Source organism: Megascapheus bottae, chromosome 1, assembly GCF_031878675.1.
Source record: "Megascapheus bottae isolate mThoBot1 chromosome 1, mThoBot2.hap1, whole genome shotgun sequence".
Lineage (NCBI taxonomy): Eukaryota > Metazoa > Chordata > Mammalia > Rodentia > Geomyidae > Megascapheus > Megascapheus bottae.
The window spans coordinates 42,300,665-42,315,796 of record NC_143509.1 but is presented as its reverse complement, the minus strand read 5'-3'; the positions used below and the strand labels follow the sequence as shown (position 1 = coordinate 42,315,796).

Below are 15,132 nucleotides of genomic sequence, written 5' to 3'. Positions count from 1 at the left end.
TTTGGCCTAGTGGTAGAGTGCTTGCCTAGCATGCACGAAGACCTGGGTGCTATTCTTCAGTACCATATACATAGAAAAAAGCCAGAAGTGGTGCTGAGGCTCAAATGGTAGAGCACTAGCCTTGAAAAAAATCCAAGGACAGTGCTCAGGCCCTGAGTTCAAGCCCCAGGACTGGCAAAAAAAAAAAAAAAAAAAGGAATACCAGATCTAACCTAAAACACACACACACACACACACACAAAATGGAGGAATCCTTATCACCAGGACTAGCCATTTGGAATGTGATGTTTCTCACCCTTAACCAAGGATTCTTACCTATGTGTTTGCTGTTTAAATAGGCATGTGGAAGTCCAGGTGTTTGGTGATCACCATGGCAACGCAGTATACTTGTTTGAAAGAGACTGTAGTGTGCAAAGGCGACATCAGAAGATCATTGAAGAGGCCCCAGCGGTGAGGATCCAGCAAGGAAATGTTCTAAACCTCTCTGGAGTGCACATATGTCCTCCTCTGTCTGGGAAGTGTCTCATACCCCTCAAAGTCCTGTTAGACACTAGCTTCCCAGCCGCAGTGTTAACCATCAGACCTTGCTTCAGGGATGGGGATTTAGAGCTTGTTGATGCTCCCAAAGCCAGGCAAATCGACTCTGATCTGTCGAAGAGTTACCCTGTGGTGTGGGTAGTGAGGTTTCCTTGCCCATTTTAAATTATAATTGACTAGAATTAGTTACAGGAGTGGGATGGAGTGATTGATTAATTGGATATATTTTGTATGACAAACACTTGTTTTTAACAGCAGTTTCTGGTGTTTCTACAATATATTAGATATCTTCCTGCCTTCGATCATTTTGTAGAAGAGAGTCACTCTTGTTCTGCACTTTAACATTCATTGTTTACAACTCTTCAAACCTTCTTAATTGTTTTTGACTTTCCTGCCAGGCCTGGCTTCAAACTGTGTCCTCAGATCTCAGCCTCCTGGGTAGCTAGGATTACAGGTGTGAGCCACCAGCAACCAGCTGATAGTCTTGTCCTTGACTCAAGCTTTCTGCTTCCTTTGGCATGCTACTGCCATTGGTTAGATCCATGTTTTTTCAGTACAGATATCTAAAACAAAAAGGATCTGAGGTTAATCAGCTAGTTCAAATTTAATTTCTATCGCATAATATTTTATGTACTATTTGAAGTACTTATCAACAGTAAAATTTTAGTGAATGCTTTGTGTGCATGCCTGTGTGCATATGCGTGTGGCAGTACTGGAGCACACATTTTTTTTTAAATATATGCTTTATTTTATTTATTTATTGCCAGTCCTGGGCTTAAGCTCAGGGTCTGAGCACTGTCCTCGGACTTTCTCAAGGCTAGAGCTCTACCACTTGAGCCTCAGCACCACTTCTGGCTTTTTTCTATGTATGTGGTACCGAGGAATCGAACCCGGGTCTTCATGCATGCTAGGCAAGCACTTTAACCACTAGGCCAAACTCCCGGCCCCTAGGAGCACACATTTTTATGGTAGTTCATTGGAGATAAGACTCTCAGGAACTTTCTTACCCATCTGGCTTCAAACCACAATCCTGCTCTCCTCAGATCTCAGCCTCCTGAGTATCTATAATGTTGTTTTTTGTTTTGTTTTGGTTTTTTGCCAGTCCTGGTGCTTGAAAACAGGGCCTGAACACTGTCCTTGGGCTTTCCCAAGGCTACAGCTCTACCACTTGAGCTACAGCACTATTTTGGGCTTTTTTTTATGTATTTGGTACCAAGGAATTGAACCCAGGTCTTTGTGCATGCTAGGAAAGCAGTCTACCACTAGGCCAAACTACTGGCACTGCTATAATTCTTATAATTCTTAAAACAATATACATATATATATAATTTAATTTTAAAAATTTTTTATTTTGCCAGTCCTGAGGCTTGAACTCGGCCTGAGCACTGACCTTGCGCTTTTTCCTCAAGTCTAGCACTCTGCCACTTGAGCCACAGAACCATATCTGTGCTTTTTCTGTGTATGTAGTACCGAAGAATCAAACCCAGGTCTTCATGCATGCTAGGCAAGCACTCTACCACTAGGCTAAACTCCTGGCCCTGTATATATAATTTTATTGTTAAGATTTTATACAGTTATTGTTCTATAAGTCAGGTAATGAATACATATCACTCCTTTCCCTCATTCTCTCCCTATTTCCCCTCCCATCCCTGTATCCCCAGGTTGTACATTTCATTTTCCACATAGTGTCTGCTGACTATCATGCGAGCTAATCCTTATTTTTTTTTTTACGCAGTTGTTTGCTAAATAAACATATAACATTACTTTTGATGGAAATTTCTAACAAGTCAAAGTAGTAATGAAGATATGTTTCAATCCTTTTTCCTAGCCTGGTATTAAACCTGAAGTAAGAAGAAAGCTTGGAGAAGCTGCTGTCAGAGCTGCTAAAGCTGTAAACTATGTTGGAGCAGGTATGCTAAATTTCAGGAGCTAAAAGATAGATAGATAGATAGATAGATAGATAGATAGATAGATAGATAGGTTCAATACTGTTCAACCTTATAACTATATTCACAACAACAAATACATTTTACATTGCTCAATTATAAGCCAGGCTCCAGTGGCTGATGCCTGAAATCCTAGGTACTCAGGAGGCTTGTCATCTGAGAATAGCAGTTTGAGGCCAGCCCAGTTCCTTTTGAAGGAACTAGATTGAGGTTTATTGACTTTTTCTACTAATTTGTACTTTCAGATGACTTGGATATTTTTGGTTTTTGCTCTATTTTTAATTTTTTTGATTAATCTTTCTTACTTTAGATTTAATTTGCTGTTATTTTTCTAGTATTCTAAGTTGGAAAGTTGGTTTACTGATTTTAAGTCTTTTCTTCCTTCCCAATATATTTATTTAGGGTTGTAAATTTCCTTCTAGATGTTGGTTTTGCTGCAGTTCACAAACTATCTGTTTTATGTCTGTGTTTTTTTTTTAATGTATGTGGTACAACACACACACACACACACACACACACACACACACACACACACACACACGGATGGACGGACGGACGGACAGCAAGGCAGGGCAGGGCAGGGCAGGGCAGGGGCAGGGCAGGGGCACCTCCAAACTGATTTCCACATTGGCTGAACTAGTTTACATTCCCACCAGCAGTGCAGTAGGGTTCCTCTTTCTCCATGACCCCGCCAGCATTTGTCGTTGTCTGAGTTCCGAATCTTGGCCATTCTATTTGGGGTAAGGTGGTATCTTAGGGTTTTGTTTTTTTTTTAATTTTATTTGAATTTCCTTTTTTGTGTCATTTTAACCTCTTCTTTTGATAATTCTTTCTTTAGTTCCCTTGCCCATATACTGATTGGTTTGTTGGGCTTGGGGGTGGATTAGTTTCTTTAGTTCCCTGTAGATATTGGATCCAATATAATTAATATCCAATATAAGCATTTGTCTGATGTATTATTGATAATATCTTTTCCCAGTTGGTTGACTGTCTTTCTACTTTAGAAGGTATGCTTTTATTTGTGCAGAAACTGGGACTCTGTTCAGGAAGTTTTTGCCTGTGCCTATGAGTTCCAGTGTCTATCCTACTCTATCATGCAGCAGTTTCAGGGTTTCAGGTCTGATATTGAGGTCTTTGATCCATTTTGAGTTAATGCTTGTGTATGGCGATAGGCTGGGATCAATATTTAGTTTTCTGCATGTGGCTGCCAGTTTTCCCAGCACCAATAATTGAATAGGCTGTGTTTGTTCCACTGTATATCTCTGGCTCCTTTGTTGAATATAAGTTGATTGTAGGTATGTGGTTTTATATTCTGTTCCATTGATCTTCTGATCTATTTTTGTGCCAATACCATGCTGTTTTTGTTATTATGACTCTATGGTAGAGTTTGAAGTCTGGAATTGTAATACCATCTGCATTGCTCTTTTTGCCTAGTATTGCTTTGGCTGTGGTTTGGCTGTTGTTCCATATGAACCTTTGGATTATATCTTCTATTTCAGTAGAGAATGTCTTTGGGATTTTGGTGGGGATTGCATTGAATTTGTATATCAAGTTTGGCAGTATGTCCATTTTCACTATGTTGGTTCTCCCTACCCATGAACATAGGATGTCTTTCTATTTCCTGGTATCTTCTTTAATTTCTTTCATTAGACTTTTATAGTTTTCATTAAATAATTCGTTTATATTTTGGTTAAGTTAATTCCTAAATATTTTATTCTTTTGGGGGCTATAGCAAATGCGATCACTTTCTTGATTTCTCCTTCTGTTTGTAGAAAATGAATTAATACCTATACTCTTGAAACTCTTCCGAGAAATAGAAGCAGAAAGAGCCATACCAAACTCATTTTATGAAGCTAATGTCACACTCATCCCCAAACCAGGGAAAGACCAGAAAAAGAGAACTACAGATCTATCTAATGAACACAGACACAAAGTTCCTCAATAAAATACTAGACAACAGAATCCAGAAACAAATTTAAAAAATTATACACTATGATCAAGTAGGCTTCATCCCCAGATGCAAGGCTGGTTTAACTTTCACAAATCAATTAATGAAATACATCATGTCAATAGTGCTAAGGTTAAGAATCATAAGGTGATTTCTCTGGACTCCGAGAAGGCATTTGACAAAATACAGCATCCACTCATGTTGAAAGCACTAGAAAAATAGGAATAGGAGGTACATTCCTTAAAATAATTAAAGACATATATGACAGACCTAGAGCCAGTATACTAAATGGAAAAAGACTGGAACCATTCACCTTAAAATCAGGAACTAGACAGGGATGCCCACTCTCTCCACTTCTCTTCAATATAGTGCTGGAACCCTTAGCCAGAGCAATAAGGCAAGAGAAAGACATTAAAGGGATCCACATAGGGAAAGAAAAATTTAAACTATTCGTATTTACAGATGACATGATCCTATACCTGAAGGACTCAATAAGCTCCACTCCCAAACTCCTAGAACTAATAAACCACTTTAGCAAAGTATCAGGATACAAAATCAACCTACAAAAGTCAGTAGCTTTTCTTGATACTGGCTTTTTAGATATCCTTCTCTTACTGACTTCTGTGTGTCCCAAGACTAGATACTATATGTTACCTATTTTAATTATAATTATAAAATTATGTTAATTTTCAGACTAGTAGTTTTCACTGTAATATTTCCATATATGCAGATATTGGGCTTTGATTATGTGTACTCTCCCCTCTGTCCTTTTCTGTCCTCCTTTTATTCCTCCTTTCTACGGGTCCCTTATTCTTCCCTAAAAGTTCTAATTTAAACAGTGGCTCATGCCTGTAATCCTACTGAGATTTGAAGCCAGCCCAGGCCTAAGAGTCTATAAGAGTTTATTTCCAATTAATAGCAAAATACTGGACTAGAGACATGGCTTAAGTGGTAGTGTTAGAAGGCAGAATGAAAGCACAAGTCACTAAGTTCAAGCTTGATACTGGTACACACGCTCCTGCACACGCACGCGCGTGCACACAGAGAGGGAGAGAGAGAGAGAGAGAGAGAAAGAGAGAGAGAGAGAGAGAGAGAGAGAGAGAGAGAGAGAGAGAAAGAGAGAGAGAGAGAGAGAGAGAGAGAGAGAGAGAGAGAGAGAGAGAGAGAGAGAGAGAGAGAGAGAGAGAGAGAGAGAGAGAATCTGGGCACTGGTGTCTTAGTTCCATAATCCTAACTACTCAGGAGGCTGTATCCCAGCCCTTAATCCATTTTAAGTTCAGCTGGGGCAAAAAAGTACTCATGAGACTATTATCTCCAATTAACTACTGGAAAAGTGGAGTATGGCTTAAAATGAAAGAGCCTTGAGCAAAATTGCTGAGGGACGGCATCCAGGCCCTGAGTTCAAGCCCCATGACTCAGAAAAAAGAAAAGAAAAGAAAGGAGGGATAGAGAGGGGAAGGAAAAGGAAAGGAAAGGGAAGGACGGAAGGAAGAAAGAAGAAAATGAAAGTGTGGGGATTAAAGATAACAAATAAAATCAAGGGCTGGGATATAGCTCAGTGGTGGCACCTTCTTAGCATGTACAAGGTTCTGGATTCCATCCCAGCACTGCAAAAAAAAAAATAATTAATTAATTACAATACAGGAAAAGTAAGAGAGAAGGGTAAGAAAAGTCCACTTGTAAGGTTTTTTTTTTAGTTTGTTTTTATTTATTGTACAGGTGATATAGAGGAGTTACAGTTATGTAAGGTCCTGAGTACATTTCTTGTTGAACATTGTTATTCTTGTTTTTCTCCCACTTTCCCTTCCCCTCTGACTTCCTCCCCCCACGTTGTAAAGTTCATTCCTGCATAGTGTCTTGTGAATATCGCTGTGGCATTGGTTCACTCTTTGTTCATTGTCTCACCATTTTGTGACTCCCCCTTCCCTTCCCCAAATCAAATAACCTAAATACAAGACACAGGGTACCAAAATCAAAAGCAATGGCAACAGATGATAAACCAAAGGAGAAAGAAAAATGAAAGAAAAAAGAAGTAACTGTAAACAGTACATTTTAAAAGCCCTCTTATTTCCATATCTTGGAGTTCATTTCCATTAGCATAATTTTATGTGGTCATATACACATAGCTATTGAGCTACTGTGATCCTCTGCCAAGACTATCCTAGACATATTGTAATTATTACAAATGAGGATAATCATGGAAAGGAAGGTTATGTACTGGTAGTTCATGCTTATAATCCTAACTACTCAGACTTGAAATTTGAGAATCACTGTTCAGAGCTAGCCCGGGCAGGAAAGTCTGTGAGACTCTTATCTCCAGTGACCACCAGAAAACCAGATGTGGAGCTGTGGCTCAAAGTGAGAGTGCTGGCCTTGTGCAAAAGAGCTTAAGGGCAGTGCCCAGACCCTGAATTCAAGTCCCTACAACCACTACCAACAACAACAAAGTTTGAAAGACAAAAATAATAATATTGTTTAAAGGAAATAACATTTTAAAAACATCAACTGAGGTTTGCGCAGGCCCCAACCTGCCTGTGGTTTGGGGTTGCTACCTTCCTCATAAAGAAAAGTAGATGTTTTGTCTTTGGGAAGACTGAGTTGTTGTCTTCTCTGAAAAGTTCTCCTACAGAGATATCTTTTGCTTTTTCTGGAAGTAGAAGGGCAAGCCTCATATGTCTAAGGCTTCAAATAAGGTCAGAAGCCATGACAGTGCTGTGACCAGAAAATTGAATGGAACATGGTTAACTTTCAGAGTCTGGATTTCATGACAGACGAAGAACTTAACTTCTTTCCTCCCCCCCCCCCCCACCACTGTGACAGTTCTTAGGCTTGAACTCTAGGTCCAGGCACTGCCTTTGAGCTTTTTAGCTCAAGTCTAGTGCTCTATCACTTGAGCCGTAGTTTCATTTCCAGATTTTTGGTGATTAATTGGTGTTAAGAATCTCATGGACTTTTCTGCCTCAGCCAGCTTTAAACCACAGTCCTCAGATCCCAGCCTCCTTAGTTGTTAGTGGTATGAGCCACTGGTGCCCAGCTGGCTTTTTAACTAATAAGAAGAAAGTATAGCCATCTCCCTCTTCCCTGAAGAGGTTCCGGGAAACAGGCACACCAGTAGTTCAAGCCTGTAATCCTAGCTTATTCAGGAGGCTGAGGTATGAAGACCAAGCCTGAGCAGGCAAGTATGTGAGACTCTTATCTCCAGTGAACCACCAAAAAGCCAGAAGTAGAGGTGTGACTCAATGGTAGAGTACCAGCCTTGAGAGAAAAAGCCAAATGTATGCAAGAGCATGAGTTCAGCCTTATGCACCAGAAGCAAAGAGCCTTAACTTTTCCTCTTGTCCTTCCTGTTATTGTCATCATGAATTTCATTCATATATAAATAAGCATATATATGAAGGTACACATAAGCTATTGTCTTTTGTTAAATCCGTCAAAAAGAAGAAAAGTAAGATTTTTCTATAACTTTCCCTTGATTTACACTCCACTGCTCTCACCCTCCAGCGCCGAGCTCTATTTCCCTTCTCTCTGAAAAAAATTTAACATTTTTTGCAAGACAGGTATACTAATTATACTAACCTGACAAAACTAGCACATTGATGCTTGAAATAAAGTTTATTTTCTAAGATTGAACCATACTTAACCAAGGTAGGAGATACTTGCTAAAATAAGCAGGAGGTTCCAGATTTTATCTCTAGCGGGGAAGCTAGAGAAAAAAAATGCAAGTTTTATTGTTATTGTTGTGTATACTGGTTGTGATGTCAGAGTATCAGAGACTCATGCTCTTAGCCCTTTCTACTCTAGCCTTTCGACTCACAATTTGGATCCCCAACTGCTCACAACCCCAAATATACTATCCCATTTGTTTTTCCAATGCAAGTTAGATCTTGAACTCAGGACCTAAGTCCTGTCCCTTAGATTTTTCTTTCAGGGCTAGTACTTTACCACTTAAGCCATACCTCCTCCTTTTTTGCTGATTAATTGGAAATTAAAAGTCTCAAGGATTTCACCTGCCCACGCTGGCTCCAAGCCATGATCCTGAGTAGCTAGGATTACAGGTGTGAGCCATGGGTGCCGTGTTGACCATGGTGTTTTGTCTTTTAGGAACTGTGGAGTTTATTATGGATGCAAAACACAATTTCTACTTTATGGAGATGAACACAAGGCTGCAGGTAGAACACCCTGTTACAGAGATGATTACGGGAACAGACCTCGTGGAGTGGCAGCTCCGGGTGAGACTACTTCTGTTAAAGATCAATATTGAGCAGAGGTTACCTTCTGGCCTCCTTTTAAGAGACATGTCACTTTGGACAAGAGTCATTTTTTAGTGGTCGTGAAGGAAACAGAAATATAGGTGAAAAGTGAAGCTTACATTTATGGCACTTTAGGGATTCTGACTCCTCATTGATCACTTACTTTCAATTCCCTATAGGCACTGGGCAACCAACAGATGAACTGCCATCACCAGTCTTGTCCTAACAAAACAAACTATGCTATGGTTAGAGTTTGGGGTTGTTGTTTTTTTTCCCTTTTGCAGTGCTGGAGCTTGAATTCAGGGCCTGGCCACTGTTCCAAAGATTTTGTGCTGAAGCTTTTGTGCTCTACTGCTTTAAGCACAGCTCCACTCTGGATTTTTTGGTGGTTAATTGGAGATGAGAGTCTCATAGACCTTCCTGCTTGGGTTGGCTTCAAGCCGTGATCTTCAGATCTCAGCCTCCTGAGTAGCTAGGATTACAGGTATAACCCCTTATGCCCAGCTTGAAGTCTTGATTATTCCAAGGACGTAGTCTTTTCTGAACTTCTGTGGACAATAATACGATATTCCTTTAGTGAGTGATCAGTGAGCTAATTGAGCTAAAAGATTCTTTCATAACGTTAATAGCTAGTAATGAAAGTTGATGAAGTGGAACAGACTGGTGTTGTCCCAGCTCATAGGTGACCTCCCAGATCAGGAGGATTGGTTTGAAGGCATGTCCAGCTAGCTTGAAACCCTGATTTAAATTCTAGTACTACCACCACACACGAAAAAAGATAGAACAGCAGACATACTGTCCCCCCTCCCCCCTTGACTCCTCCCCCTCCTTTTCTTCTCCTCCCACCCCACCAGAACTCAAGAAATCACAGGCCAGGCACCATTGATGCACACCTGAAATTCTAGTGACTGAGGTGACTGGGATCTGTGGATTGAATTGGTTCAAAGCCAGCATGGACAGGAAAGTCCCTGAGACTCTTACCTCCAATTGAGCAAGAATTGCTTGTGGCTCAGGTGGTAAAGTGCCAGCCTTGAGTGGAAACAAATGAAAGAGTCAGCACTCAGGCCCTGAGTTCAAGCTCCAGAATGGACAGAGAAGGATGGGGATAGGGAAGGAAGGAATGAAAGAAGGAAAGTAGACTGTGGTGGCTGCCTTTTAGAAAAAAGGAGCAAGTTTTTATTCTAGAAGTTAAGGAAACTGCTGTACCTGGGTATATAGAGCTCAAAGCACTTTGGAGTGTGTCTTCCAGGCAGAAGAAAATCAAGGGACCTCTTTGTTTGATGAGTCAAAGGTTTGAGCTCCAGGACAGGCCTGTGGAGCCAGACAGCTTAGATAGAGGGTTCAATGACATGTGCGGAAGTTCCAGCTGCAGGTACAGATGGCTAGCTGTGTCCTGAGAAGCTAGGAATATAACCTGAGAAGCTAGGAAGATATTCAAAGTTGGGGTTTAGAAAAGTTGACCTCTAAGCCCGAGAGAACTCAAGTGTACCGAATTCCCAACAACTGCAGGTGTGGTTGGCCCAGGAAGATAGGACAAGACAAGCCAGTTTGAAATAGGTCTGTGTAGTTAAAAGTAAGATCACATTTTGCAATATGGGCACATGATCAATTTGTTAAAATATTGGTACACATAAAACTGTTGAGGTTGGAGGTGTGATTCAACTGGTAGAGTGCAAGCCAATGCGCAAACGTATCAGGCACCAAGTTCGAGTTCCCAACTTGGATCAAAAAAAAAACCAACAACAAAAAAACAGTTAAAATATCAAAAATGACAATTTCATTGTGAAGGATAGGGATGAAATGATATTAGCTCATGCTTGCATGGTGCTTACTTACACCAGGTGTGTTTCTCAAAGCATTGAGAGCTGAAGAAGTTTGTCTGGCTCAGTGAGAATAGAGACAAAATTGAACCAGGCAATATAGCTGCAGAGGGTGTGGTTGAGAATGCCATACTAAGGAGGCATTTAACTTAGTTACTTCTCATTTCGTTCTAACTCTTGTGATTCTTGGTAGAGTGATGAGACTTGCCGCTGTAGTATCCTTCCCTTTTACTGTTGCCTTGTCACTCGTGCTGATGATGATATTATAAGACTGCCCCACCTCCTCCATGACTGAATACAAACTAATCATTTGCTATAAAAATTTGGAAACTGGGCCAGGAGTTTGGCCTAGTGGTAGAAGGCTTGCCTAGCATGCACGAAGACCTGGGTTCAATTCCTCAGTACCACATACGTAGCAAAAAGCCAGAAGTGGTGCTGTGGTTCAAGTGGTAGAGCTCTAGCCCTAAGAAAATCCAGGAACAGTGCTCTGAGCCCAAGCCCAGGACTGGCAAAAAAAAAAAATTTGGAAACTATGGGCTGGGATGTAGCTCAGTGGCAAAGTGCTTGCCTAGCAAGTGCAATGTCCTGGGTTCAATCCCCAGTGCCAAAAAAGAAAAGACAAAAAAAAATACAGTTAAAAAAAATTGGAAACTGAGTTCTAATAACTCAGGTAAAAAGAATAGTTTGCCAATGAGATGTTTTTCTAATATACTAGATAAACATGAATTTTGTATGTGTGCACCAGTACTGGTACTGGAACGTGGGCTTGGACACTGCCCCTTAGCCTTTTTGCTCAAGACTGATATTCTACCACTTGAGCTACCACCTCCACTTTTGACTTACTTTTTACTGGCTAAATAGAGTTAAAAGTCTGATATACTTTCCTACCTGGGGTGGCTGAGAAACTAGGATTACAGGCATGAGCCCCTAGCTCAAACGCTCAAACATTGATTTTTATATTTATAAAGTAGCCATCAGTTTGTGAATGTTTTTTTCTTCCTCTCTCTTTCTCTCTCTTTTGCCAGTCGTGGGGCTTGAACTCAGGGACTGGGTATTATCCCTGAGCTTCTTTCCCTAAAGGCTAGCGCTTGTCCACTTGAGCCACAGCGCCACTTCTAGCTTTTTCTGTGTATGCAGTTCTGAGGAATCAAACCTAGGGCTTCATGAATGCTAGGTAGCATCTATCTGGCAGCGTTACAAAAATCCAAGCATCTAGTTTCTACAGGAAAAACAAGACTAGTGATTGGCTAAATCTCATCACTGCTGTGTGGTGGGTTTTTTCTAAGACACATTCTTCTATTGCAGATTGCAGCAGGAGAGAAGCTTCCTTTGAGGCAGGAGGAAATACCTCTGCAGGGTCATGCCTTTGAGGCAAGAATATACGCAGAAGATCCTGACAACAACTTCATGCCAGGGGCCGGCTTGTTGGTGCACCTGTCTTCCCCTCCAGCAGACCTTGCCACCAGGATCGAAACTGGAGTACGGCAAGGTAAAGTGAAATGAAACCAAGTCTCACCCTTATTAAACTTTCAGTACTTTATTTTTTTTTTTTTTGAGGCGAGGTCTTCCTATGTTGTCCAGCTCACGTGAACCTCCTTCCTCAGCCTTCTGAATAGCGGTAACTACAGACTTGTGTGATCATTTCCTGTAACTACAGACTTGTGTGATCATTTCCTGTAACTACAGACTTGTGTGATCATTTCCTGTAACTACAGACTTGTGTGATCATTTCCTGTGTCAGTGCATTATTTCTTTGGGGAGAAAGTCATACCCTTGAGATGTAAGGAATGCCTTAAAATAGAAAATTCAATTGATTTCTCATAAACCTTTATTCTTTCTGCCTCTGGGGATGGGGGGGCAGTATGTGCTGGTACTGGGGCTTGAACTTAAAACCTTGAATCTTCCTTAATAACTCATGTTCTTTCTTTTTTTTAATTGTATTTTATTGTGGGGGTGATGTATAGAGTTAACTCATCAGGTAGTGGGTATAGTACTTCTTGACCAACTTCACATAGTACATTAAGAACAACAATCATAAGAGTTATGCCTCCAGATTAGCATTTTTCTGAGTAAGTTGAGACAAATGGGTCCCAGACTTTCTTGGCTTTGAACTGTAATCCTACATGATCAAGTTGCCCAGTGAGTAGCTAGGAGTTACAGGCATGAGCCATCGGTTCCCAGCTCCTTTATAAAAATCTTACTGTTGTTATTAAGGTTCTGTACAGAGCAGTTACTGTTTCATAAGTCAGGTAATAAGTACATTTCTTTTTGGGCAGTGTCATCACTTCTTCACTTTCCCCCAATTTCCCCCTCCCACCCCTGCCCACAAGTTACATATTCATTTTCCATGAATACCATGATATGAAAGACAAAAAGCAACAACAACAACACTACTACCACCACCACTAACATCAACAATAACATGTTTCCACTTGAAATAATACAGACTTGTTCTAAAAAGCAAGGTACTTGGTCAGACTTTACCAAGTAATATTTTGTGTATGTTGTTTGTTGCCTAATTCTAAAAGTGGTCTGAGGTAATGATGGTATCTTAAAAGTCAAGTTAAAGAATTAAGATATAAACTTAGTATAAATTAAACAATGATAAAATAGATTACATTAAAAGATAACAGTTCAAGTACCATCAGCTCAGCATATGAATCCTAGCTAACAGTTCCTTAGTACTTCTATGTAAAGTAGCTGCTTTAGGTAATTTTTAAATGTAGGTCTCTCTCTCTCTCTCTCTCTCTCTCTCTCTCTCTCTCTCTCTCTCTCTCTCTCTCTCTTTCTCTCCCCTCCCTCCCTCTCCCTCTCTCCCCCTCCCTCCCCCTCTCCCCCCTCCATCCTGACCCCCTCCCCCTTTCTCCCTCTCTCTTGCCAGTCCTGGGGCTTAAACTCAGGGCCTGGGAACTCTCCATGAGCTTTCTCAAAGCTAATGTCTTTCCACTTGAGCCATAGCACTACTTCTGGCTTTTTCTGTGTATGTAGTATTTAGGAATTGAACCCAGGGCTTGCATTCCAGGCAAGCACTCTACCATTAGGCCACGCTCCCGGCCCTGTGTAGGTTTCTTAAACCATGAAAACACATGGTGTGTGTGTAGACATTAGTTGGATGATAGTCAAGGTCATCCTTGGAGACATGTTGTTTACTGCCTACTTAATGGCATATTACCACCCTGGGATGGGAATTGAGGAATCAGAGGTTATATAATCAGATAGTATGTGAACATAATCAGGGCTGGAGTTTTAGAGGAAGTCTGGCATGAGATAAGTAGGCAAATTCTACAGTATTAGAGGAATAAAGAAAAGAGAAAGTTTAAAGACCTATGACACCATGTATACTGAAGAAGAGTCTGTTGAGCGCTGGTGACTCAGCTGTAGTCCTTGCTACTCAGTAGACTGAGTTTGGAGGAACCTAGCTCAAAGCCAGCTTGGACAGATCAACTTGAGAGGCTTTTACCTCCAACAAACCACCAAAAATCCAGACATGGACCTGTGGCTCAAGTGGTAGATCATTAAACTTGAGCATAAAAGCCAAGCAAGAACTCAAGGCCCCTTGTCTAAAACCCAGTGTCAACACACACACACACACACACACACACACACACACACACACACACACACAAGGTAGGTATGTAGTTGGAGAATCAGCTGGAGACACAGGTTAAAGACAAATTAGATACTTAAAAAAACTGTTTGGAAAGCCAAAATGAAGAATTAGGACTTTTTTGTTTTGGTTTGGTTTTTTTTGTCAGTCTTGGGACTTGAACTCTGGGCCTGGGAGTTGTCCCTGAGCTCTTCAGCTTAAGGCTACTGCTCTACCCCTTGGCCTGGGTGCTGGCCCTATGCTCTTTAGCTCAGGGACCTACCTCTACCCCTTGAGCCACAGTGCCATTTCCAGTTTTCTGGTGATTAACTGGAGTTTCACAGCCTTTTTAGTGCCCAGGCTGGCTTTGAACCGAGATCCTCAGATCTCAGCCTCCTGAGTAGCTAGAGAACAGGTGTGAACTGCCTTGCCTGACTGAATTAGGATTTTTTTTATACTAGGGGTTGAACTTAGGACCTTGTACTTGCAAGAGTGGTAGTCTACCACTTGAGCCATACCTTCTGCCCAGATTTTTAGTGGTTATTTGAAGATGGAGTCTAGTGACCATTTCCTATCCTGACTGAACTTGATATGGAACCATAGCAGTCTCAGCCTCCTAAATAGCTTGGGTGGTAGATGTGAGCCACTAGCACTTAGCCAAAGTTAGCATTTGCAAATAATAAATCAGCAGCACTTTGAGAGCACTGCTTTTTAACTTTTCAGTAAAGCTTGTAAGCAACAAAAGAGGACACTGCAGGTCTCTACCTTTTAGAATGCCCACATACTTAGTATGTCACTGCCTTTTTGCTTGTGCTTGTCTGTCTGCTTGCTTATTTACTCAATAAAGCCTTGCCAACTTTTTTCTTGCCAGTCCTGGGCCTTGAACTCAGGGCCTGAACACTGTCCTTGGGCTTTCTCAAGGCTTGAGCTCTACCACTTGAGCCACAGCACCACTTCCAACTTTTCCTATATATGTGGTACCAAGGAATTGAACCTGAGTCTTCGTGCATGCTAGGCAAGCACTCTACCACTAGGCCAAACTTAC

General features: G+C 41.0%; 1 protein-coding gene across 1 annotated transcript in view; it reads left to right on the top strand.

Moving 5' to 3' along the window:
• The window catches only part of Mccc1 (methylcrotonyl-CoA carboxylase subunit 1), a 57,188-nt gene that overhangs the window by 18,484 nt on the left and 23,572 nt on the right, over window positions 1–15,132 (top strand). Inside the window, exons 8-11 of the mRNA XM_090342683.1 lie at window positions 339–450; window positions 2,366–2,447; window positions 8,533–8,660; window positions 11,807–11,990. Coding sequence (XP_090198809.1) covers window positions 339–450; window positions 2,366–2,447; window positions 8,533–8,660; window positions 11,807–11,990 — 506 coding nt within the window. The remainder of the gene's footprint in view (window positions 1–338; window positions 451–2,365; window positions 2,448–8,532; window positions 8,661–11,806; window positions 11,991–15,132) is intronic.